The 26,926-nt window shown below is 39.2% G+C and overlaps 1 protein-coding gene across 11 annotated transcripts in view; it reads right to left on the bottom strand.

The window, feature by feature from the left end:
* PALLD (palladin, cytoskeletal associated protein) overlaps positions 1 to 26,926 on the bottom strand; it is a 395,572-nt gene that overhangs the window by 205,111 nt on the left and 163,535 nt on the right. For all 11 annotated transcript variants that reach the window (XM_057310166.1, XM_057310175.1, XM_057310172.1 and 8 more), the window contains exons 3-8: positions 24,375 to 24,553; positions 14,132 to 14,198; positions 12,749 to 12,854; positions 10,266 to 10,340; positions 5,941 to 6,082; positions 5,390 to 5,413 (exon numbers count right to left, since the gene is read on the bottom strand). In XM_057310166.1, the coding sequence (XP_057166149.1) occupies positions 5,390 to 5,413; positions 5,941 to 6,082; positions 10,266 to 10,340; positions 12,749 to 12,854; positions 14,132 to 14,198; positions 24,375 to 24,553 (593 nt within the window). The remainder of the gene's footprint in view (positions 1 to 5,389; positions 5,414 to 5,940; positions 6,083 to 10,265; positions 10,341 to 12,748; positions 12,855 to 14,131; positions 14,199 to 24,374; positions 24,554 to 26,926) is intronic.

The raw sequence follows: 26,926 nt of genomic DNA, 5'->3' as shown, positions 1-26,926 counted from the left end.
CAGGGTATAGCACTCCCAGTTGGAGGTAATTTTACTTCAGAATTTTGAAGGCTTTACTTCATTGTCTCTGTGTCCAGCCTGACTACTGAGAAGTCCTAACTCATTCTGATCCTGTTAGTTTTATGTGATGCTGTTTTCTCCTTGGACGCTGGCAGAATCATCTCCTTGTCCTGGATATTCTGAATGTCACGATGCACACTGCTGTGAATTTATCTCATCCATTGTGCACGCAGTGAATCCTTTCGATCTGGAAACTAGTATCTTTCAGTTTGGGGAATTAAAAAAGTTATTTCATTGATAATCTCTCCTCCTCCTTTGTTTTCTCTCCTGGAATCCCAATTATACCTGTGTAGTCTACTTATGCAAGTTCTCCAGTGTATTCCAATTTTTTTTTTTTTTTATCTTTGTTCTCTTACATTCCTTTCTGTCTTTCTGCCCTACTTTGTGGGACATTTCCTCAACTTTTATTTCTTCTACCAACTTTTCATTACAAGAACTTTTTGTTTTTCAAACATTCCTCCCCTCTCCTAAAAGCTTTTTAAATTTTTACTTCTTGGATGCACTGATTCTCTTATCTGAGAGGAGTGTTGTTTTGTTTTTACATTTTCTTCTCTCTGCAAGTCTGTTTTATCCAAGTTGCTTTTCAGGGGAGTTGCTTCTTTTCTTCTGTATCATCCATGATAGGTATTTCTTCAGAGGTCTTTTCTCTCTTCTTGTCTGACATGGTTCTGAGTTAATTAGAAGCTCTGAGCAAGACAGAGGAGCTTGCCAACTTTGGCCTTCCCACTACGGTAATGTGGATGGCCTCTTTGTTGGAGAAATTCCCGTATCACATGTATCGATTTTTCTTTCTCATGGGATGTTCAGATTGCCCAGAAAGGAGTCCTTCAGGCTCTGCCAGGAAAGGAAAGGCTCCGAGGCCAGCATTCTAGAAGGTCAGTTCAGAAGACGACTGGGAGTAGGAGCATTGAGAATTTAGAATTCTAAGAATCACTCCATTTTCTTTTTGGTGCACTCTCACATGTGCCTCAAGGTGTTCCCTGTCTCCCCAGAGACTGAACCAAAGTTTCTGGGTCCATGGGACCCTAAGTGTCTCGGTAAGAGTTTATGATGCTCCTAAGCCAAAAGATACACCCACAGCTTCACTTATTTAGTTATCTTGAAAGAACATGTGAGTATTCAGGTCTTAACAAATTAGTTATTGTTTGGAAAAATATATGTATAAATTGAGAGAAAAGTATTATTTTATTCTTAAATAACCACAATTACTAACTAATGAATGCACGCATCTGTTGTGGACTGCAGAACTCTTGAGATCACATGGGGCGCCTCCAGCCTCATTTCACGTTCCACACTGGTTTTCATGTGGCACTTGCTTTTTATCAACACTTACACATCAAAAACTCAGTTTCAAAAAGATAGGATGCCATAGAGAAGAACGTGGAGTGCTCTAATGTTGAAACTCTGAACCATGTCAAGCTAGAAGTGGTACCTATCTATGTCGAGTATCATTGTGTTTGCATCAAAAATGTCAAACACGACAGCACCTCTGTCAGTTTGGTGTGGTGCCCCAGGTTCGAGAACCACAGGCCTCACACAACCCACTTCTGTTTAACCTACCATCTGAACCTGGACTTGCACTAAGCGTTGAACTCTGGACAGTCTACTGGGATCTCAAACATCCTTACCATCGCTCTCCTACAACTTGGCACCTTAGCACGTTTAACAAGTATAATTAACTTCACATTCTGAATCACAGAATCAGAACACGGACTCTATGATCTAAGATCTAAGATGATGGGTGGCACTGGTTAGCGGAGATTCATATTGAAAGTACAAGGCATCGTATTTTTATATGTATAATTTCCCAGCCAGCAGGACACAGTATTTTTAATTTTGCATGCCATTAGACAATGCTATAAAAGTAACTCAATACAGTTTGTGGCTGCTTCCAGACAGCTGAGTAAGGGCCTGAGTATTAACAGCTGTCAAATGAGTGTTCTGTGCCCTCCACACCACCCCCGCCCCAGACTAGTCTTTGAAGGATTCAATCAATATAAAGTCAGAATGTCAAAGAAAGAGGCCAGAGCAGGTAATATGACAAACGGATGTTGGTCTTAAGTAAGCTGACTAGCTATTAATTCACAAAACAGTCTGAAAAGATTTGTGATGCAAGCTGACTTCTGTCTAGACAGAGAAGGGAGTGTAAAACACATTAGACAGATACAACACAGTAGTGACAAGAAAAACCTGTTTCAGTTTCTCAAATGCATTAGGAGAGAATCTGCTAGCTCCTTCTTTATCTAAATATCTAATCCCTAATGGGGCTATAGCTAGCTAAGTACTAGTGAATTTCAATTTTATTTCTAGAGCTTTAACACATCTTACACATGATGTGAAAAAGGAAGAAGAGTAAAAAAAATGAAGGAGGGAAAAGGGGAGATGAAAAGAGAGATTAAGTGAGAGAGGAAGAAGGGGGAGGGAGAGAGAGCAAGTGAGCACCAGCCAGTGAGTGAGAACAAGAGTGAATATGTCAGAGGACTGGAAGAGTGTAGGAAGAGAGGGTAATAAAATCTGAATGCTTAAATATGTTCCTGAATTTCAAAGGCTATTTATGTTTTAGCATTTGGAAAACATCACTTGGTCCAGTCCTATAAAATTTATCTCTTTCCTCAGATGTATTATGGTCATGTCTGCTTTTCTCCTTTCCACTTAACGGTGGCTAAAAAACAGCTATCAAGGAAGCCAGTTCCCACATCCATTTTATATGGTTGGATAAGTTCAATGGCCTAATGAATAAAATAGTCAATCAGGTCACTTAAGGAGAGCACACAGTTCAATATATATTTTGTTTTTTTCCCCAACCATGTCAACAGTCAACTTCAAGGTCAATGGAAGGAAAACATTTGGCTACTAATAAAAGAATCATAATCATACCTAGTATAATAATAATCAGGCATGCCAAAACACTGTTTAAATACAAATATGTTCTAACTTTTGCTTGTTCTGAAGTTCTCATAACAGCTCACATAAGCAGTCACTGGAATAGCCATTCATGTGTTTAAAGTTTTGTTGTTTTAAAAAATATGATCAAGAATTTTATTTAACACTACATGACAACTGTAGATTTCCTGAAGGAGAGAATTTTGATGCTCCGCTATAAAAGACAAAGGAATAATTCCAGTCCTATAGTAAATATAATTACATAGAAATTATCAAAGATCAGAGAAAACTAGTATGTGCTCCTGCCCGTATACAAGGTATTCCCCCCTGTATTGACAGATTTGGCTGACATAGTTCTGTACCAAGAAATATTTGTTTTCAGCAAATTCTATTATTATGGTTGGAATGGAGGAGTCTGTTTTCTTAAATGCTTTCAGATCGAACTGAAGGGGAGAAAATAAGAAAATTCAGTGAACACAGGGAGGAGAAACTTTTATATTGCTAGGATATGCAATTTAAAAGGAAGGCCTCCCACATCTTCCTCTTCTCTTCATGATTTTGCCTGTTAAAAATCGTTCTAGAGGTCATTTTATTCCAGGAAGCTGCCGAGAACTAGTTTTATTAAATAATCATGATCAAAACTATATTCCAGAATCAAAACAGCAAATCATAATTGAAAAAGAGTGTGTGGTATGAGGGGTAAAGGGGAAGAGGATGGAAGAGGGGGGTGGTAGATGTTTCTATTCTCCTTCCTCACCCAAATTGATTCCTTCTTGGCCAATATACTGAGCATTTTCAATTTTCAAACATGCGTATACTCAGAAACTAAACGATGCAGCTTCTAACAAGCGTTGTGAATTTTCGGATGATGGTTAGTTTATGATTTTCCAACACAGATCATCAGAGATATTTCCTAAATCATCATCATCTCTGTAGGGGATGACAATGGGTAACAACATGATAAAAAAGAGTTGCATGAATTTGCACAGAGTCCAAAACACAACATCAAAAGCAGTCTTAATCTGTTCCAGTAGTAATACGTTTAGAATTTGTGGCCCCAAACGTTCGTTTTATTTGTATATACAGTATCAAAAGGCATGAACTGCCCACAGGTTTTTCACATAAACTTTTTTGTAGATAAAGAGGTATGTGGCTCCTACTTTTATATCTATCGAGAAGTCTGTTTAGAATAGTAAACACAAAAGATGTATCCGAACATCTTAGCTCATGCAGTAGACCGAGTTTCAGATGTTCCACGTATCAGGGAACCTGCATGACGCAATTCGATATAAAGACCTGACACAGACAAAATATGAAGTTGTGTATTTCCACATTTTGGAAAGTGACTACAGTATTTGATGCGGTGACTGATGCATTAGGTGGGACAACATGTTCTAGCTGTAATCACGACAAGAAGGCAGTAACTCAATCCCCATTGTTCTCCGAGGATGCTACTCAGCATCTTTTAACCTTGGGATCCTAAAAGGATCACACCCTGCTTTTAATGGCCCAATGCTCAGCTGTGAAATGTTCAGGACGAAGCACGGTAATCTGACCTGCAGTAGCCCACAGAGAACCTTCAAGTTCCCCAAGAAGGGACAGAGCAAAGCCTTGGCTCCTAAGGGACATAATGGTAGCGTCTGCTCGGTGCTGAAGCAGAGGCACAAAGCAGTTTTTCTACCTTTTGCCAAGGAGTCAGCAAAATTGGTAATTCTGCTGATGGGAGAAACGCAACAGAAAGCAGTCTCGAGGAGGATATCCTATGAAATGCACAGACAAAAATTTTTGTTTCTTTTGCAAACATTGTTGTAGTTCACGGGGAATCATAAATATACAAGAAGTCTGGAGCAGGGGAACAGCCGGACCTGGCGCTTCTGGATAACATGGCGCTCTGATGAGGTCAAATGACCTGGTAATTGAGAGAGATCCTAGGGCAAGATGACTTTCTTCATGCTTGTAGAATAGTAAAAGTTTACGGCTCGGGGGCCATAAATGAGAAATGCCGGTGGTCAGCTTTGCTTACATCTTTGGGCTGCTCTCATGTGAGACTCATTTCTGAGCTGGAGAGTTGAGCCATTAGTAGGTTTTGGTCAGCAGAAGTACGTAGCAGATGGTTCTTTTCTACTGGAATTTTAGGAGGACGTTTTTTCATCATGAGCTTGGTTTGCTTTCCAAATATAAAAGTCTATATTTAAAAAAGCCTTAAGTCACTGAGCTTGACCTTCTTGTCTGAATGGAACTTAATGTTTTACTAATAAAGAAGCTGATGTAAAATGCAGTGGACAGACCCCATGATAAAGAAGATACTGTCTCTAAGGGGGTTTCGTATTTCCAGGGAACTGCAAAAGCATTGTTCTGCTTATGGCTTTAAAACTGAAACAAAGAACTATTGAGACCCAAAAGATACATTATCAAAGGAAAAAAAAAAAAAGAAAGAGCTTCTTACCAGGTTCAGCTGTAGATCTAGGTTCTGTTTGGCACATGAGAAAAAAAATAAATCAAAATGGAGTATTAGAATGGGGTTCTGTTAATAAGAAACCTACCTATCTTTCTCTATTGCTTTGTCCAGGACATGTCTGCAGGATATAGGGAACTCCATAATACAAAAGATAAAGTGATAATAGATCGATTTATACTTCTATAAATACAGAAACCCAAATTCAGTTACAGATTATGCCAGGAAGCTTTTTAATTCATAGAAGGGCTTATAGGAAGCTTATAAACCTCCTAAAATTATTTGGCCAACTTTGAGTTCAAATGCATGTAACATTTTTTTTCTCTGAAGAAAGAACATACAACTTTTATCAGACTTTCAGAGGGGTACACAAGTGACCACCATTGCTGTAATTTACTGGACCCCACATATCTATAGATCTGGTCTCATTACTCTTTGAAAATAGAAATCAGTTCATGTTGAATGAGTAAACCCTTCTTGGTGTTCCTGACGCTTGAGAGAAAAAAATGGCTGGATGTGGGAGAATGGGCAGCTCTCCTTACTTTTCTGTAGAATTCTGAAATCTGGAGAGTCTTGAATTTCACTCCCTTGTCGGAACCACTTGACCTGCAAAGGGGGTGCTCCTCGGACCCGGCACTCCAGAACCACCACCTGACCCTCGGATGCTGCTATGTTTTGCAGTTCCTAAAAATTGAAGGAAGACACCCCGCATTAGACTTTGGTGCACTCTTACACAATTTCACAACAGAAAATAGCGCTTCCAAATCTTGGGGGAAAAAATGCAAAACTTGCATCATAAAATAATTACCACTAACGCAGGTAAAAATAAACACCTTGAAATCCATCGATTGTTAGCTTTCCATAATCTCTGTGTAATGAGATTAGTAAGGTCTACCACTGGGACTGTGGACATTTTGGGCCTGTCTGCAGATTTACTGACACTTTTGTATTTATGGAATTTTACGGCAACGCCTGTTATCTTTCTCTATCTACACTGAAGAGTTAGCTGGTGGAATGCAGACTTCCTAAAACAATTATATTCCATATGAACGTAGATTCCTGGGAAAACCAGACAGGAAGAAAAAAAAAGGTATAATTTGTTTTTACATGCTCCAACCTTTTCATGTACTCCCCACCCCCCACCTCTGCCAATGAGCTTCCTATGTCAGGTTTATTAAGATAAGGGGCTTGGGGATTTTCTCATTTTGAAGTTCTGAGTAAAATAATAAAACTTGCAGTACTTCTCCCTTCGTGACCTTCATTTCCTCTTCCCTTGCAATTACCCTTGTTGCCCCTGACCCCACTCCAAGTCCAGACCAGTAAATTTTTACAGTGCAACAGATTAGAAATTAATTTGGCTGCACAGATGCAAAGACGTAAAGCTTTTATACTTGTTATTAAATATCAAAAGATTAATAGTCCCCTCACAGACATCCTCCCCCTACCTTCCTCCTCCAGGATTAGTTAGCAATGCGGCCTACTTCAACTTTTTGATTTTTTCAACTTCTGACTAGAGAGTATGAGATCTTACAAGGGTGATGTAGAACTCTTAAAGTAATTCAGATACGACAGAGTAATTCACCTACACGTCAACCAAAAGCAAACAAATCCACATTAAGAAGTGTGTGGTCTTTTCTGGGTTTGTTTATTTATTTAAGATTATCTGAAGGGACAACAAATGGTGTGCTGGGAAAAAAACAAATGTTGCAGCAAATGGGCTGCAGTGAGTGTGGAAGAGCCCTAAGGAAATTCTCAGAGTCCACGCTGTTGGCAGAAAAACTATAAAAGGCTAATATCAAGTCTGAGAAGGCATTTGATAATAATCTGGGTACTTAACAAGAATGCCTTTTTTTTTATGTGAAAAGGTTAAGATTATTAACTACTTCTGATTGCATTCTGTCTCCTTATTTTTAAATGCAGGAAATCTCTGGTTCTAAATGGACTTTTTTACTCTGTGACGGGTCCAGAGAAGAGCTAACTTAGTGGATCACAGCAGGAAAAGTGTCACGCAGGGGGCCCAGGTTGTGTGGATTAATTATTAACCACTTCCTGGCTTGTCCAGGAAGTTGCTCATGGTAGATTTCAAATGGTACACAAATATTTTTAATATCTGAGCTTTCAGGCACCAAAGGAGACTCTGATTTATTCCTAGGATTATGTGTTTTGTTCAAACGCTGGAAAGTCAGAGATAGAGAAAACGGGTAGATGACAAGGACCCAGAGCAGTCAAAACTCCACAGAATTACAATATGACTCCAGGTGGAGCAAACTTGGTCATCTTGAAAAAAGCCACAGCTAAGTGGAGTGAGCCATTAGGAGAATCTTCAGGAACACAAGTTGCAGCCCTGAAGGAGACTAAGAGCCAACCTTCAGAGGTTATGCTTGGCAATCTACATCATCCACTCAGGGTAGAACTGGGGACCCCTAAGTGTTTTGGGGTCCATATAAGGGTACCTCCTGTCATATATCAAGCCCACCTGCTATTGTGGTTCCTTGAAGGGGTCGAACTATTTAGAAAGAAATGCCACATAAGGCTAGTTGCTCTCCTGGTCTCCCATGTGTCCCTCCCTACTGCCCACAGTCCCATAGCAGCTCTGCCCCAGCTAAGCCCGTTGGCCCGCAGGAGGAAGGGTGAGCTCTGCCTCTGACCAGCTGTGAAACCTGGAAACCTTTACCAGAGTAGAATGAGGAAATAGATGGGGGCTCCAAGTAGACCAGCAATGCCCACCTGATATTCACTGCCCCCATCATGCCCAAGAGAAAGACCAAAAAAAAAAAAAAAATGCTAAGGATGACAAAGTGAAGGCTACTTTGAATTAGAAAGGAGATGAGCAGATTTATCTTCTAAACCTACCCCTACAAAACCAAAGCCCAAGCTCAACAGGACCCAGCAAAGCAAGGAGAGAAGATGCCCAAAGGGACAAAGGGGAAAGCAAATGGAAAGAAGGAAGGAAGGAAGGAAGGAAGGAAGGAAGGAAGGAAGGAAGGAAGGAAGGAAAGAAGGAAGGAAGGAAGGAAGGAAGGAAAGAAGGAAGGAAGGAAGGAAGGAAGGAAGGAAGGAAGGAAGGAAGGAAGGAAGGGAGGGAGGAATTGTGCACAGAAGAGAGACAGTCTATGGTCTAGACATAGAAGGTAGAAGGCACTGGAGATCCCCAGTGAGGTGTGCTCTGTGCTGCCAGTCACTCTACGGTTTGTGATTTCTTTTTTAATCGACCTTTATAAAAATATAGAATTATGTTTCACTTTTCTTTTTACTAAGCTGTGTGGTTAGCACACAGTCTGCTTCAGGGTTTTCTTCTGGGGGAAGGGGACATACCACTAATATAATGTCAATGTCTCAAGGGCTGGAATGCAATGGAGAAACAAAGTTTTGTGTCTAGCTTTTGAGGCTTTCTCTTGGTCCCAGGAGGAGTTCCGTAATATCGCCATATGCCAGGCCACTGTGGGGAAGCCCGGGGGGGGGGGGGAGCAAAATCTCACATCCTCCCTATTTGCTTAAATCAAGAGGTGCGTTGGGACCCCTCAAATCAACATCAGGTAACACAGACTTCTCGGTGATGATTTGGTGAATCTGCTTTGAAAAGTTCTAAACCACAAAGCAGCTGAATTACCCACACCGTGGGAACATCTGCTGTTCTCAGCATTAAAGGACAACTTCATGGACGACTACAGTGGCACTGCTTTCAGTCAGGTTTTACTGTTTTGTTTTGTTTTTTTGGTACTTTCAAAGTTGTTGTCAAATGTTACCATTTGTTGCCAGTATCTTACACTAAATACCCTACTTAGGAAGTGACTTTAATAATGCTGGCTCCAGGCTGGCTTGGAAGGAAAAAACATCATTTCTTACAAGAAGACAAGCAAGATGCTCTTCCCTACTGCTGTGCACAGGTTTTATGGATTTGTTTTTTTCACATTTGTCTTTCGTTTGCTTGGTCTAGGTTTTTGTAAAAAGTGTGACATAGGAGTCCATTTTTTTTTTTATCTCTACTGAAAATTCATTCTTTACCCAGCAATCTGTAGGTTTCTGTATATATTGGAGTGTCTGTGGGCTCTGATCACCTGCCAATTTGTCTGGTCTTATTCAGCACCATACTATCCCAACTACTCCACCTTTACAAAGTCCTGACATCTCCAAGGACAAATCCTGTGCCTCCCTTACCAGCAACCCATTTTCCTTCTTCAGGAGTACCCTGGCTATCTTTAGACCTTTTTGTCTTAGAATCAAATTGCCAAGTTCTATGTCAAACAAATAAAACAAGGAACCTATTAGAATTACAGCTAGATCTGCATTAAATTTATAGATTAATCTGGGAGTCATGACTTCTTTACCATTTTCCAGTCCACAGACATGGAATCTCTCCCCACTTATTTGGGCCTTTGTAGATGTCTTTCAATCAAGGTTTATAATTTTCTCAAAAAAAAAAAAAAAAAGATATGCCACGTGGAGCCATTTCTGAGTTGAGCAGTTGACTAATGAAATGGATGTCATTCAGTTTGGCAACGCAAAACACAAACTTAGAGAACAAATTGAATATTCGTCTTTTTTTTTTTTCCCCCTACAAAACTTGCTGGTTCTCCCAAGCAATTTCCTACAGAGCTCTTTGTCTCATTTTTTTCCACCCATCTTGGCTTTCCCACTCTATTGTAAGCTCTAGCGGGTCACTGACCACGCCCACGTCGCTCAGACCCCTGCCGAGATGATACTCACACAACAGTTGTTCCCTAAATACCTGTTCAGCCCCAAAGGTAACCATGAGAGCCTACGAATCTGTACGTTTTAACTTTTAAAGACTGCTACACGAAGCCCCATGTGAAGGGAATTTAAGGACCAAAGCAAACACAGAGAACGAAACTTGCAGGGGTCAGACCTTTGTAAAAACAGGAGGAAAGCAGGCAGGAGTAGTTCCATCGGGTCGGCAGAGATACGAGGTTGGGCTGTGAACCTGAAAACGCAGAGACACATGGATCAAATTCTCAATATATAAATTGTTGAAAAGATGGGCTAAAGAAAGCTCTCCTTACTGGGATGGCTCCACATGAATGGAACGAGGGAACGCAAATATCGCCATCTATCATTTTGCTGGTCTACGCTCACACACAGTAGAGACATTGTTCCACGTCCTCATTTCACAGCTGTTATTCTTCTCTATTCAAAAGGATATTCAAGGTAAAAGTTCCTTGGTTCCTTAGGGATCCATGAGCTTGTAAATGCTATTACCAAATGGATTTCTGTGTGGGGGACTTCCACAGGGGTCTTTTCAAAAGTTCTCACAGACATTATATTTTATTTTTAAATACAGTCTGGATTCATGAAATTAAAAGCACAAGTTACTGGCAGGGGAGGGTAAATTATCAAACATCTACCTTATATTTAACCTGCACTCTTTTTTCGATACAAGGGATTACAGGAAACAAGTTGAAAAGGAATATACTGTTTTTTCTTGATGTGCAAAAAACAAAGGTGCTAAAATACTTACTGAATGGCACTCATTTCTGGGGAAATACAAAGATTCCAGAGTACTGAACAGAAATATGTCTCTTTCTACAACCATTTATTTTCAAACACTTTGGTTAAGAAGCTAACAATTGCTTACATAGAAGTAAGCAATTGTTAGCTTCTTAACCCCAGATGATGGTGATCTGCTATTATGTGTCTAAATATGTCACAAGTTATCATCAAGAATGTTGGCAGAGTTGTAGAGATGCTAGGATAATAAAGGGCCTTATTCATTATTCTTGTAAGACTTCTCATTAGCTTGTGATTCAGGACTGGGTTTCACTTTTCATTGTCTTTATATGTCCAAAGACTATTTGAACACTTACACAGTATTTAGTCTGTGCCAGGCACTGTCCTAAGTGTTATATGGAGATTCACTCACTCACCGAATCCTCGGGGTAGTCCTGTGAGATAGATGGTATTATCTTCATTTTACAGATGAAGAAACGTGGCATAGAGAGGCTACATCAAGTGGTAGAGCTGGGATTTGCACCCTGGCCATCTGGCTCCAGGGTGATCAACTTTACGTGATGTTGCTTATAATAATAAAGCAAAGGAGTTTCTGTGAGCCCCTCATCCTCCTACCTATACAACTGGAATGTGTGACCTTCCATTCAGTGTTCTTGGAGAATGTAAACCATTTAAAATGTACCGTTTACATTATTATGGTGCCTACATGTTTAAATATTTTCTGCTCTTAGGCTTTTGTGCTACACTTTAACATATTCTACCACATTCAAGAATGTTTCATGTGTGTATTTCCTGTTTCCCATGCATAGTTCTATAAACTGTTTGGGAATGAAGCTGGTAATGTATTTTTTTTTTCCTCCAATGAAATGCCTAGCATGGTGCTAATAAGCATTTGTCACTCGTCAATATTTAAATATCAAACACCAAAAAAAAATCCACTGATTTCATCAGAAATATTTTTACAAGTTCCACTCTGGTTGAGGGGTTTATAGGAAATCTCTATGCCATCTTTGAATGAATTACACTGGTTGGTTCTTTTCAAGTTTATAAACTCGAAAGTCTTTTCTCTACTGTTTCCATAGTCCACATATCCAAGAGTATATGGCACATACTACAATTACTAAACCCTGAGCGCTCAATAGATCGAGGGCCTGCTGATGCTCACAAAACATACTTATTAGTTAGGAATTAGTTTACATTTCAAAGGCAGGGGTGGGGAAGCCTTCTGTTGTGGGTTGTATTTAAATATACACATCATAGCACAAGGGCAAAGTAACCTACATCTGATTAAAACATTCAGTTCTAATTTTCTTCACTGTTTTTTTTTAAAAATCTCCTGTTGTGCTTGCAAAGTAAACTCACTATTACTTTCCAGTAGTTTGTTTTGTTGTTCTTTCTTGGATATGGCAGTCTAACAATGAAATAAAAGCAGGATAAAAATGCTTGGTTAAGTCAAGGAATTTGAATTTTTTATTTTCTGTTTATCTCGTGGAAAATCTTTTGTTGGTATGTGGACTTTTCTGGCTTCTAATTTGTTTTAAATGAGCTAATAAGTTTGGCTAAACAGAAGAGGACACATAGGTAGAAGAAAAATCAAATAGTCATAGCTAAAAGAGATAACATTTTATCAGGTTATTGGCCGTTAGAGACATTCTTGATGGAAATGCAGATGTTGACTAATTGGTGATGTGTTTTTGATTAAAGATGATTTTTAGTGGATTAAAAGGAAGGACTTTACCTACCATATTCTCTCCTCCCAGTTGTGTTTCCACTTAAAAAATACTGCAGGGAGTGTACTCCTTGGAATCAAAGCTGCAATCTTTAAACCAAGAAGTTTGCTAATGAGTTTGACTCACTGTGGACTCTGGTCCAAGGCACACTTACCTGTTGAACAGGGACAGACAATGGTTGAATCACAGCTGTGGTCACTCCTGTCTTTGGAGATGATGATCCTATTGTCAAGGAGACAGAAGTTGTTTTCTTTTGAGCTCTGGAAAATAAGGAGGCAAGTGTGTTCAATCAATTTTTTTAAAGCAGGAGTTACCCTCTAAAAGATCTCCCCACAAGAGCTCAGTTTCTTTTTGTGCATTCAATCCACTTCACTTATAAGTGCTTCAGAAATGGGACACCATAACCTACAGTTAGAATAGCTGTGGTCAACATATGCATAGAACAGACCTTATAGATATTAGCAAAATAAACACACGGATAAAATAAAAATAACTATATATAACTCAGCTATTATCAGAGAACCTAGAGTACTGAACTTGGAAATCCTAAGAGAAAAGAAAATACCTGGAAAAGGTCCAATCTTTAGCAATAAGCAAACACCTGAAATCTTTAGGGTTAGTGTTCTGTACTTAATTCAAAGTTGTAGTGCTCTATTTTAAGTCTAGCAGCTGTTCTTTGTCCTGGTTTCTAATTTTGTTGAGACGGTCTTGGCACTTTTGTCTTTTCTTATTGCATAAAAGTTAGTGAGGTGTAGAGAAAGATTAAGAAGAGTTGGTTTCTAGGCCCAATTTTGCTAAAAGGTTGGCTGTGCAATTTCAAGCGAGTCAAGTAACTTCATGAAACTTGAGATCCTTATCTGAAATCAGGAGTGGCAGAGTATATGATCTCATAAGGTTCCTCTAACATCAATACTCAGGGATTATTTGATGTTGAATAGACATAATCGTTATGTATCTGCTAGCAGATCAAAGGAATTTATGAGCACAGTCTCAATACTCATGGAGTTTTCTACAAAATTTTAGTAGGTTTGATTTTATTTTTGCAAAAATCCAATTATTACCATAGATTTACGTAATAATTATTTTGGAAAATAATCCATTTGTCTTCATAAGAAGAGCTACATTTTACAATTTTCATGATAAGATCTAACTAGTAATAGACTTCATCCACGTAGAAACCCATTTCTGGCCTAATTAGACACTTTCCAATTGTATAAATAGACCGGTCCTCATTTACATTTTGGTAATGATTTAACTAATTTCCTCTCAATGTCACAGTTGTTTTTGTATATTTATAACCAGTTAGTTGTCTTTGAAACTTAAGATTGTCTATGGTTTGATTTTGGCATCTCAATGATGAAATGCAGACTTTGCAGTCGAAATTCCTAAGTGAAAAATTGTGTTGCACATTCAAATATTTGATCTTCGAATGACATCAGCTGACCTCTTCCTTCACAGCACAAGGTGTCCTCTTACCCCAATGATTCCGTCCACATTCTTTGTTATACAGATAATTGATGGGATCACAGGCACTTACTGTGGCATGGCTCCAAGGCTGGATTTGAAAGCTAAATTTTCACTCTCAGAATCTGTTGAACTGGCACCTGAGAAAGTGAAAAATAATGATAAATGTAAGATTTGAGTCATATCTATAACTGCTTCAAAGAGTAAAATTTTTCATTTTTACATAATAACATACAAAGTCTTATGTTGAAATAGGGAATGGTTCAGACCATTTTTACTTGAACTTTTTTTTCGGAAAACTACTTAAAGCAAAGATCTCCTATAAAAAGCTTTCTTCAAAGCAGTATGTTTTTCATGCGAGATTTACTATTAGTTTCAGTTTTCACTTTCGTCATCACGACCATATTTTTAAATGGCTTATAAGCTATGAAATAAATGCATGTGTGTGTGTCTGTGTGTGTGTGCAAAGCATTCATGATTTTAAACTTTAACCCTTTCCCAAGAGATCACATTGTGTGGATTATTAAAGTCTTCATTACTCATTAATTAGGAGATGCTTTCTGACTCTGATAATTTAGAACAAAATAGTGGCTTTATTCTTGAATAAGAAGGTCTCTGATTTTGGATCATGCTTTCCCAAATTCATTCGTTTCATTACTGTTTTTGAATTAAGGGTCACCTTATCAGGTTTTTAGGCAAAATGCAAGCTATACTTACATTTTAATGCTCACATGTTTTGTCACAAGAGATTTTAAATGATAGATTTAAAATAATTGTGATAAGAAGTACACTCTTGACATTTCTTTTATGAGACGTAAAGTGAGTTAAATTATGTAGATACTTTAATATAAAATAATACATGCTTATAGAAAAGTAACCAAATGGCACGGAATTGTGTGACATAATACTAAAGACCCGTGTGGGTACCTTCCTTAATGCCATTCTGCACATGTTAATAGTTTGATGTCTATTTGTCAGATAAATTTAATGTATTAACATACATACATTTATGTACATATCTCTACAAATGGAATCACACTACCTGTACTCTTTGCAATTATTGTTGCTTATAAATACATTTAGAATATATGTATTTCCTCAACTTCTTGGATAACTGCCCAGTGTTCCTTTCCATGACTCTATTTCTCCCGTCCTTTATTAATGTTTTAACAGTCAGGTTTAGGTGACCCTGCTGGAATGTCTGCTATCCCTTCCTATTTACTTCTCTAACTACCACTAAGTATAGGCTTTCTTATTAGTTAGTTCCTGGACTACCACAATAGATTCCTATCTTGTCTTCGTCTGTCTCTCTGTCAATCTTCAACCTATATCATTTTTTACCAAAGCACACCTTTCCTGTTTAAAAAAAAAAAAAAAAAAAACCTAAGGTAAGGAGTTTCAACTCAGTAAATTTAAAAACCTAAAACCTTGCTATTTAGTTGCTTTCGTAATTTCCAACCAGATTTTCTAGCTCCATCAGCCAGAACTTCCATGTCCTATAACCCCAAGCCAGAGAGTTGAAGATACTCACCGGTGTACATTCCACTAGGTAATGGGAATGCAGCAGTGAAGAAGTATACATGTACACCCCACACACCCCTGCCCTTGTGGAGTTCACGTTCTTTTGAAGACACAGACCACAGACTAAATATATACATGACATGGAGGTGAGTGAAATGGGAAAGCAAATCAGAGCAGGGGTATAGGGAAGAACGGGAATGGTGTGGGATGCAATGTTAAGTGGGGTGGCAAGGAAGGCTCCATCAAGATGGGAACTCTGCATAAAGACCCAAAGGAGGTGAGGGCATTCCTTTCTTGGTCGTTTCCCATGTTCGTCCATTTAGTTACATTATTCACTCCCATAGGAAACTCTTAGCTAGTCTTCTCTTGATATTCTTTTAAGATAAGCCTAATAGTTTTTTCAGTGCTCTGTCTTCTCTGAACTCCCTGTGTTCTCGCTTACACTACTCAGGTCACTTATAACATCATATCTGCTAGAAAATTATAAGTTCTTTGAAGAATTGGGGTGGCGTTAGGAGCGGAACTACCAATTTTTGAGTACTTGCTATTTTGCCTGGTAATCTGCTAGGCATTGTATGACATTTAATTATTATAATAACTCATCTCACTAAGAGGTGAATTATGTCCAATTACACATTAGAAAATTGAGGAACCAAGAGATTAAGTAATTTGCATAAGATCACATAACTAGAAAGCAGGGGGGAGAGAATTTCTGAACTTGCGGTTGGTCTATGACGTCCCCCCCTGCCATATGACCTCCATGTGCTGTGGACTCTATTCCTCTGAGGGCTCAGCTTCATGCCTTGCTAATGGCAGGCCTTCAACTGCTGGTAGGATGAAGGAATGGAACCTTGGGAACTGCAAACGCTTGTCTGGGGACAGAAAGTGAACTGAGCAACCACAGAAGAGCACATGCTGGGAGGCAGCTGTGGGAGGAAGTCAGGAAAGGCTCAGGATGCAGAATACGAGGGCCAAAGTGTTTGGACTTTCTGTGTAGGCATTGAGACTGGTGGTTGGGAAAATTAACCATGCAGGATGAACTGGGGGAGTAGCAAAATAAAAGCAGCAGAACCAGCAAAACATCAAAAATAGGTGATAGAGATGGAGAAAGTTTTAACTGTGATGAGGAGGTATGGGACGTGAGCAGGGGAAACAGGAGGAAAAATCAGTAGACTTGGTTACCAGAAAATCATGGATAACCTGAGACAGATCCGTTTTACTGGAATCACGGGAGCATTAAAGAGAAAAGGAAGGGGAGCAAAAGTCCTACAGAAGTTATCACAGATGCTCTCAAAGCAGCCAGAAACTGGAGACATATAGCTGTTTTTCATCCGATTCCAAACATTTTAACTTAAAAATAAAATCCTCTCTGATTATCTAGTTAGAAAACCTTTCCTTTTTCTGAAAATTCTTTTTTTCCCAATTTTTTTCCAGCTGATTTTCAGAGAAAGGTAAAGGGCCAAAAAGGTTTGTAACCCCTGAATGAGAATATATTTGCTGGTTTTTGCACACCTATCCAACCCTTGTGAAATCTCAATGTCACCTTCTGTCTCAGGTGTCAGAGAAGCTCTTGCAGATGGTGGCAGATCAAATCTCCCTATCTGTGCCAGCAAGCTCCCTCCCCCCTCAAGATGACTCTCCCCTCCTTCTCTCCTTCTGTCTCCTCCCTTTGGTCATCTGCTCTGCACCTGCTGGTCAGGAAAGGACATTCCTGTCTCTGGTTAACATTTTTGTATTTATCAAAACATCACTTTCAGTTTTTGATGGAGGCTCCAGTCTGGAGAGACATGTTCCAGAACTTGCAATTACTATCCATCTATCTGTTCACCTAATGTTCACCTGCCTAAATGATATTTCTGTATCGCTCCCCACACAGACGGTGAAGGAATCAAATGCCCGTGATCTCTGTTCTATTCTGGAAATGCAGTGCCAGTGGAAATGTCACAAAAATGCGCTTGCTATCTTGCCTTTAAAAGGCGTTCACTTTTCATTTAAAAACATACCCACTTTAATACTTCCTTATAGGAAAAGACCCAGAAAATGCTCAATAGCAAAAATTAAAGAAAAAAAAATCATTTGGAATACCACCACTCAGATACTTTGGAGCATATCCTTCCAAAGTTTATCCCTGTGTACATATATATTTTAAGAAGACGATGCTATGCATATTGTTAAATTGCTTTTTCCCCTACTCAATATATTGTGAAATGCCTTCCCATGACATCAGACATGTACTTTATGATTTTCTAATGGCTCATTCAAATACATGTATGTGGCTTTCCCATAATCTTATCATTCCACTAGGAATGGATATAGTATTTCCATTTTTAAATATTTCCCCAGGAGGGGGTATAAAATAGCAAATCATTAAAATGCCCATTTCCCTCATACTCATAAAAACAATATGTTTTTATTATTTTTGTCAATCTGTTATCTTCCTTAATAAAAGAAAAAAAGTGGTATTTCTTTTTTTTTTTTTTTTTAAGATTTTAATTATTTATTTGACACGAGAGAGCCAGCCAGCGAGAGAGGGAACACCAGCAGAGGAGTGGGAGAGGAAGAAGCAGGCTCCCAGCGGAGCAGGGAGCCCAATGAGGGGCTTGATCCCAGGACCCTGGGATCACGCCCTGAGCCGAAGGCAGACACTTAATGACTGAGCCACCCAGGCGCCCCAAAAGTGGTATTTCTGAGTAGAACAAGTTGGAAGTAAATCATACAACTTCAACTTCGAGATATACCAAGTCTTCGTGAGAGCAAATATCAACCATTTAAAAATATATGTATGTATTAAACATATATTTGAGAACTTGAGGGACTTTAGTGAAACTAGTCATGGAGTTCATCCTTTGTGCATACTTTGCTTTTCAAAATTTAAGGAGTAAATATATTCCGCCCCCATTTGAGTTACTCATCCTCTCCCTCCCTTCTTTCCAGTTGCTATACCCACCAGTGCAGCAATAATCATTTAAGGCTTGGATAAGACTAATGAAGCAATGCCTATGATTTAAAATTTTATAAACGATGAATGACTATAAAGACATTAAAATGAGTTTTAAGGAATGTTTAACATGGGGCACCTCGGTGGCTCAGTCGGTTAAGCGTCTGACTCTTGGTTTTGGCTCAGGTCATGATCTTGGGGTTGTGGGATCCAGCCCTGCATTGGACTCCACACTGGGCATGGAGCCTGCTTGAGATTCTCTTTCTCCCTCTTCCTCTGCCCCTTCCCCCCATTTGCTCTCTTTCTTAAAAAAAAAAAAAAAAAAGTTTAATGACATGGGTAGTTGTGACAGGTTAAATCTTAAAGTACAGAAGAGTATGCAGAGTAAAAGGGACACACACAGGATAAAGACTGCAAAGACCAAAACACGAAGCGTAACTGTCACAGAGTTGTGGCATTACACATGATTTTTATAGCTTCCCTCTATCTGTATGTTTTAAGTTTCTTTAAAAAAATTCCTATTTTTATAACAGTAATCATAGCTCACACTATGTGTCAGGCACTGCTCTCAATCCTTACAATAATGTAATTTTCTCTATGCGGAGATGGAGAAAAGGAAGCACAGAGCCACTGGATAACTGTTCAAGGTCATGGAGCTAAGAACTAAGCCAGAAGATATTATAAAAGTTATTTAAGCTAAGGAATGCCTAAAGCTGTGTTTTGACTCCTTCAGCTTCTCATCATGTATCTTTAAAACCCATAGAAAAAACCGTATACTCGGAGAGGCTTTACACTGGTGGGGGTACTCTACAACATCCCTGCAGGCTTCTAAATGTCCCTTAGAAGGGGACCATATTTTGTCTGATTATTCAAAGCACTGAGAACTTACAAATAAATGTCACACTGGGTCTGCCAACGTGAATTATGCTCAAGTATTCCTGCCCCTTCCCCACATTTTTCATGCTGCCCTGCCCTCCTCTCCATCCGATTCCTACAAGGTCAGGTTTAATGCCACTTCCTTCATCCCACATTTCAGGATCACCATCCTGCCCTGCCCTCTTGGGAACTCCTAAAGTTGTGAAAACCTGTGTAATCCATTTTACAATCAGGGGAGGGGGGCCGTGATGGAAACTTGAGATGTCTGTATTTATTTTCACATGCTTACATATACCTTTCCTATTTCTAATATGAATTTAAGATGATCTCTTTGCCATGTAGTCCTGGAAGGTAGCGCCCTCTCCATCTAGCACACGTGTGGGCCAGATTCCACCCCTTTTCTCCCTTTCCAAGACTTTGGTCTCATTCTTACTCTCCCCCCCTGCATGATCTAGGTTTTCTCTCTTGGATTATTTGTATTAGTACAGAAATATACTCTAGTAATTCCGTTATGAAAACAAAAAAGCAAACAAAGTGCAAAAAAACATCTTTCTTGACCCCACACTCCTTCCCAGATACCGGCCCCTATCTCTGCTGGTGGGTGAACAAAACTTCCCCGACACCATCTATTATTTGTTGCTTCTCCTCCCGTATTTTGCAAACTTCTCTCAACTCATGCCATTTGATTGTTGGTGCTCTCCGGATTCCCCGAACCCTTCTTGTTAAAACCACCAACAATATCCACAGTGGCTGAACCCAGTGGTTTCCTCCTTGTCCACATCTGACTGGACTCTGAAGTGGCCGTGGACAGAGCTGGCATCACATCCTTCCTGAAACACTGTCTCCTGCCCCCTCTTACGCCACTCTGACGGTTTCTCTCCCATCCCAGGGGCTCCTCCTTCTTACTCTCCTTTGCTGGCATCTCCTCCTCCTGGAAGTTCAACGTGCAGGAAGGATTATCCCTGGCTCAGACTCGGTCCCCTTACTCTTCCTCATCACATCTTTCTCCCTGTAATACGCCCAGTCCCGTAGCTTTCATTGCCACCTACATCCTGATGCTCCCAAAAATATTTTTCTCATCCTGTGTGCTAGACTATATTCTTATGTCCACTTACTGACTTATCCAAATAGGGATTTCAAACTGGGCACGTTCAAAACAAGGCCCTTATTTCCCTCTGCCCCAATCCTGTTCCTCCCCGGTCCTCCCCATTTCAGAGACTGGCAACACAATCCACACAAATGGTAAAGCTGAAGTCCACCGAGTTGTCCCTGATCCCTTTCACCCTCACCCCCACATCTAGTCCACCACATGGCTTCTGGAGTCTATGCCTGAGCTCATAACTGGAGTCAGACTCTCCCCCTCCCTTTATGCCTACCCTCCTGAAGTCCCATCGCTTCTCCTCCGTACTGCTGCAGAAGGCTTCTAGCTGGTCTCCGATTATACGCCAGAGCAACAGTTTAAAAGGACAGATCAGATAACGTGACCTTTCAGTTTAAACTCTTCATAGTTAGTGATTTTATTTAGCATTAAGGCCAAACTGCTAACAGTGACCACAGGGCTGTATGTATCACATGTGCTGGCCACGGCCCAACCCTCCAAGCTGCCACCTCCCTGGACTTCGTTCTGCTCCTTGAACAGGGGTTCCTAGCTGCCCCCATCATAATCAGTTCATTTGCATTTTATCTGTGGTTAAGAGGGCAGACTCAGGAGTCAGGCTATCCGGCTTTCAATCCTCAAATCCCGGGTGTGTGTGAGAGAGATCATGGACATTAGTTAGCCTCTCTGAGTTTCAGCTTCCTCAACCAGAAAATGGAGGTGATTTTTTATAAGGATTAAATGACATGATCTATGTAAAAATGAAGAAGAGTGCTTGGCTCCTACCTAATGCTAAATAAACACTGGCTACTGTTCTTAAGCTATAATTTATTTTGTATCCTTCAAAAACCTGATGCATAAGACAGTAAAATTTAGTTTTCAATCAGTAGGTTAAATTTTTAGCTAAGGTTTTGTTGAGATTTTGAAGTTCTATAAAAAAAACTTCCTACCCTGGAGAGACCCCACAAATGACTGCATGCTGACACAGTAACAACAACATGGTTTAGGATACAATTCAGTAGGGATATATCTGAGTCTAATTCAGTGCTGGGATGAGTAAACAGAAAAATTTCTGGGTGGCTCAGTCAGTTAGGGGTCTGACTCTTGATTTCTACTCAGGTCATGATCTCAGGGTCATGAGATGGAGCCCTGTGTTAGGCTCTGCTCTGAGTGTAGAGTCTCTCTCTCCCTCTGCCCCTCCCCCCACATGCACACACTTTCTAAAAATAATAAAAATTAAAATAAAAATTTCTTATTTTGGTTATAACATGAGCCTAAGAATTTGTGAAATTCTCTCCCATTACATGTAATTGTTCTTTGGGATAAAAATACACAAAATCTGTTTGTTTTTTCTTTTGAAATTATGATCCATATTTTACAAGGCTAATGAGCCAGTTTTCTAAAGCACCTTATATTAGGTTTAGGAGACTGTCTCTTTATTCTTTCTCTGCCCACTTCCCTCAGCCTCCCTTCAAACACAATCTATCTGAACTCACAAATACCCAATGGCTGGTTGGCTAAGTAAGTCCAGTGCTATGTGGAAACCTGTACACTGGAAAAAATCCATTATTTTTGTTGAAGTTCTGGCACGAAATGTGCATGGTATATAGAACCAGTGATTTAAACAAAAAGATTTATTTATTTATTTTAGAGAGTGTGCAAGAGCACGAGCAGAGGGAGGGGGAGAGGGAAAGAGAGAATCCCTGAGCAGACTCCCCACTGAGTGCAGAGCCCAACATGGGGCTCAATCCCAGGACCCCAAGATCAGGACCTGAGCCTAAATCAAGAATCAGGCACTTAAGCAGCTAAGCCATCCAGGTACCCCAAGAACCAGTGATTACTTTTTGCCTGCTGATAACTCATTTGGATGATTTCAAAGGCAGAAGAGGACTGGCAGTTCAGGAACTTCTATACAGAAGAACCAAATTTACTGAAATAAAATTAAAGACCATGGTGTGAATGTTTTGGCTCTACCAGAGTTAGGTACCAAAACTGGTTTCAGGAGGAAGAGAAATATTTTCTTTTATTGTATGAAAAATTGGTATAGCTCATATATATATATTCCAGTTAACCTTTTAAGTTCATTTGTATCCTTGTAACACTTTATATATAATTTCTATTATATCACTTATCATAATGTCGCTTACATTCCGGTTTTTTTTTTTTTTTTTTCCTACGTGTCCATCTCTGCATTTAGACCGGGAAATCCTAAATACCAGGGAATGGGTCTTAATCATATTTGTGCCTGCATTATCTGGCACACAGTAGGGCCTTAATAAACACAGCTGAAATCAGCTGGTAGGCTACTAAATTGACTGTGAACTCACATAACATCCGTAGTATAAAAGCAAAGCACACTAAAATTCACCACATTTCCAGCAATGCTGAAAGCAAATAAAAAAGCATTTAATTTTAAGAAGCTCTATCTGAACTTGGATTTCAGAGATATATCTGATCATTATTAGCAAACAGTTTTCTTATGCAAATTTAAGATTCTTTCATTGTATTCTAAAATGCTTTAAGAAGTTTGCCACACAGCCCCCCACCCATGACTAATACTGCTAACTTAAATTTTAAAGGTCTTTTTGTCATTCATTTAGCACTCTGAAATGTGGGACATGGTAGTTAAGAATATGGGCCTTGGAGCAAGACTGCCTGGGTTCAAATTCCAGGGGTGACTTTGAAAGAGTTGCTTTAACCTGAGTCTCAGGTTACCCACATATAGAAAAGAGATACTATTAATACCTCATAGGCTTACAGGGAAGTTTAAATCATTATGCATGAGTATATGCACATTTGTAAGTGCCATGTAAGTGTTACTTGTTCTATACAAAATGTTTGCTTTCATTAACAGGACAAGGTCCCTTGAGAGGCTCACAGATGGTTACATTCAAAGACAATGCAGACGATCCTTTAATTAAAAGTAAAAGTACATACTTTCAGTCAGTGGTAATAATTTCACTAAAACTACATTTTTTGTCAATTCTTGAAAGAGCTTTCAATTATGATTCATATCTTGCTTTCTTCTACCTTAAATAATAAAGAAATCTGGTGGACTTAAACAGTAAAAAAAAAAAAAAAAAAAAAAAAAAGAAGATGAAGAATAAGGTAGTGGAGACCTCAAGGATTTTAGTCTTTTTTTGTACTTTACTAGTTTGAAAACCAACAAATTAATAGAGTATTCACCAATTTATGGATTTAGAACCAAATGTACACTTTGGCACTTAAAACATTTCCGACTTAAATTATTGGTATTGATCAAAATGCAATAATAATTTAAAACTATATACTTTCACATCAAGTTTCCTAATTTCCCACAGGCTGAGTCTTGTCAAGAACAAAAGAAATATTCTACTCTCTGCCTATCCCTTTTTAATACAACACTGATTCTTGAGGTTTTTTTCATACCTAGTGATTCCCAGCTCCTAAGTACATTTAGGAGGAATTAACAGAATCTTTAAAAAGAGGCAAAATTTTAGAATAAAAATGAGAACATTTAAAAATATTCAATCATTTAGCATTTCCATGAATGATCTCCTAAGTCATTTATAGTTAGACTCTATCTGGCTGATAGACATGGTATTTCAATATGTTCCCATTCTCTTCTCACTAGAGAAACCAAAAATAAGACACTTTATATTTTAAATAAATTCAAGTTAATGTAGCCGAAATGTTTTCAATTAAAAGGAATAAATATTGACATTAGACATAGTTGATGTATACCCAAGTGTCAGAACTGTTCAATTCACATAAAATTTTCAGGAGAAATGAGGTTTGAGTCACAACACCATTATGTTGTTTGTGTTGGAAAAGCATGTTCCCAGTGAAGCCAGACTCAAGCTCTCAAGCCGTTTCTAACCCTTTAGATCATGCACCTCTCCTTACCTTCAATGAACACCTCCGCAGACGTGGTGTCTGAGCCGCTAGGGTTTGTAGCCAGACAGGTATAGCGACCTGTGTCGTCCTCAAAGGCCTCCGCTATGGTCAGGGTGTGAAAGTCCCCACCCTCACTGCGGATCTGAATATCGGGAGTGTTGTGTAGCTCTTTCCCCTCACAGAACCATCTGCAGGCCAAATGGAGGTCAAAGGACAGGAGAGAAAGAAAGGAAATGGTGATGTTTAAAATAATAAAGCAGAAGGCTAATGCCCTGTAATAAGATGCTCATTTGATTAAAAACAAAGATCCATGTCAGTGTTACTGAGGAAAACGCTACATTTTAGACCGTGAAATTAATGACTAGACAATTCCCCCAGGTTTTCTTTGTAAAGCATCTTGTACATTTTATCAACCTTGAAATAAGGGATATTGTCAAACTTGGAAAGACCATGTGAGTTACAGAATAAAAGGAATAGAAATTCAAAGTGTCTTACAAAATATTTTATCATAGATGCCCCTTACAACGTGATCATCCTTACCTGAAGAAAAATAGGAAATATAAACATTATGCTCAAAATATCTACTGTATCAAGGGGGAACGAGTCATCATGTTAAAAAATCATAGGCAGCAATATTTTTGTTGACCCTAAGACTTCTGATCAGCTGAGCAATAACAGATTTAATGCTTCCCACATTTCTGATATTTACAAAACTTCCTAGCAGACTGCCTGGCCTCTGTGAGGTAGGGAGATGTAGGTCGTGCTGTAATTCATTCTGCTGGTCAGCACTTTTCCTTCCCCAAACAACCAGGACCGCGGTGTAGGAGGCTGCAAGCTGCCAGACCATTTGAACGCACGCTCTCTCTCACACTTGCCTTATTCCCCCAGCACCTCAAACTCTCAACAGGACTTTTACAAAAAAAAACATGAAGCTGCCCTAAAACCTCCCCTAAATGTGATTTATTTTTAAAGAAATGTGTAGGAATGTGCCACTTAAAACCAAAAGCACTGAGGTCTCTGGCACAATATTGTCCATTTACCTCTTAATCAGCACTCAGATTTCCTCTGAGTCTCATATTCTATAGAATTCTTTGGACTTTGCAACTTTTTGTAAAAATATGACATCAAAGATTAATGTTTTTCTGTATTTAGGTAGCATAGTTTAGGTATTTATCTATATTTAATCTGAAAATACAACCAGTTTCCTAATACTCCAGGTATTAACTCCAGAAACTGTATTAAAAATTAAATATGAGTTACTCATAAAAGAACAGGTAAGACTTTGGGAGTTAAAAGACATTTACCGCCACCACCCTGCCCGGAGAGCACCCTCCGTAATGCAACACATACCACTTCTGAGACGGTTGAGAAGGGCAGTATTTCTTCGCTCTGGGACATTTTATAGTTTCCTTTGTCTTTTTTTTTTTTTTTAAGATTTTATTTATTTACTTGAGAGTGAGCGAGTGAGAGAGAGCAGGAGCAGGGGGAGGGGTACAGAGAGAAGGAAAAGCAGGCTCTCCGCTGAGCAGGGCGCCTGGATCCCAGGACCCTGGGATCATGGCCTGAGCCGAAGGCAGTCTCTTAACTGACTGAGCCACTCAGGCGCCCCATTTCCTTTGTCTTCATTAAGTTGCACAGAACATTCCAGCCTAGAATCATCTCCTAGTTCCTTCTTGACAGTTCTCTTTCCACAGTCATAGACCAGATCTTCACCCATGAGAACTAATTGTGGATTAAGTTAACAGATTTTACCATCTCTAGTGAACTATAGATTCTTTCTCATCCTATATCAGAGTAAAGCTCTTCCCTACATACATCAGTCTCTAAACTTCAGATCTGTCATTGAAGCCATTCACATACCTGGCCCTGACTTTATTTTTTTTAATCATTTTCCTATACTACTCCCCTGTTTCTATTAAATATTTGCATGGATTTATGATTTCCTATGTAGTCCTCATGTAGCACTTGCCGACCTTCCTTTGCCTATCCTTTCTCTTCACCAAAGCCACCTAGGAACCACTCTTCTTTATAGCCCAGCTAAAGGCTCCTTCACCAGATTAAATTCAACTGCACATACGCTTGCTGGGCATCTTCAACGTGGAAGGCACTGCATGACGTATTACAGGTAATAGAATAAAGCCTGGTAAGCTCTGCAACTAATTGATGAGTGTCTTTATATTCCATGAAAAAGATACAAACTAACATGTGGAGGGAAAATAAAGCATGAAAAATACAATGAAGGTTTAAAAGAAGGGCAAGAGTAACTGCTTTGGTTCGACGTGCTTCGTAAGGAAACCACTGCCCGCTACACAAGGGAGTGCGGTGTCTTGTCCTCTAACTCCCGAGTCAGCAAACCTACAGGCCACAGCCCCATCATCTGTTTTCATATGGCCTATCAGCCAAAAATGGTTTTCATATTTTTAAGTTTTTGCGAAAAGTCAAAAGAAGAATTTGTGATATATGAAAGTTATATAAAGTTCAAATTTCAGAGCCTATCAACTTTTTTTAGGAGCACTGCCATGCTCATTCACTGACATATTGTCTCTGGCTGCTTTTGCACT

This window comes from Ursus arctos, unplaced genomic scaffold (assembly GCF_023065955.2).
Source record: "Ursus arctos isolate Adak ecotype North America unplaced genomic scaffold, UrsArc2.0 scaffold_11, whole genome shotgun sequence".
NCBI lineage: Eukaryota > Metazoa > Chordata > Mammalia > Carnivora > Ursidae > Ursus > Ursus arctos.
This window is presented reverse-complemented; position numbering and strand designations above follow the sequence as displayed.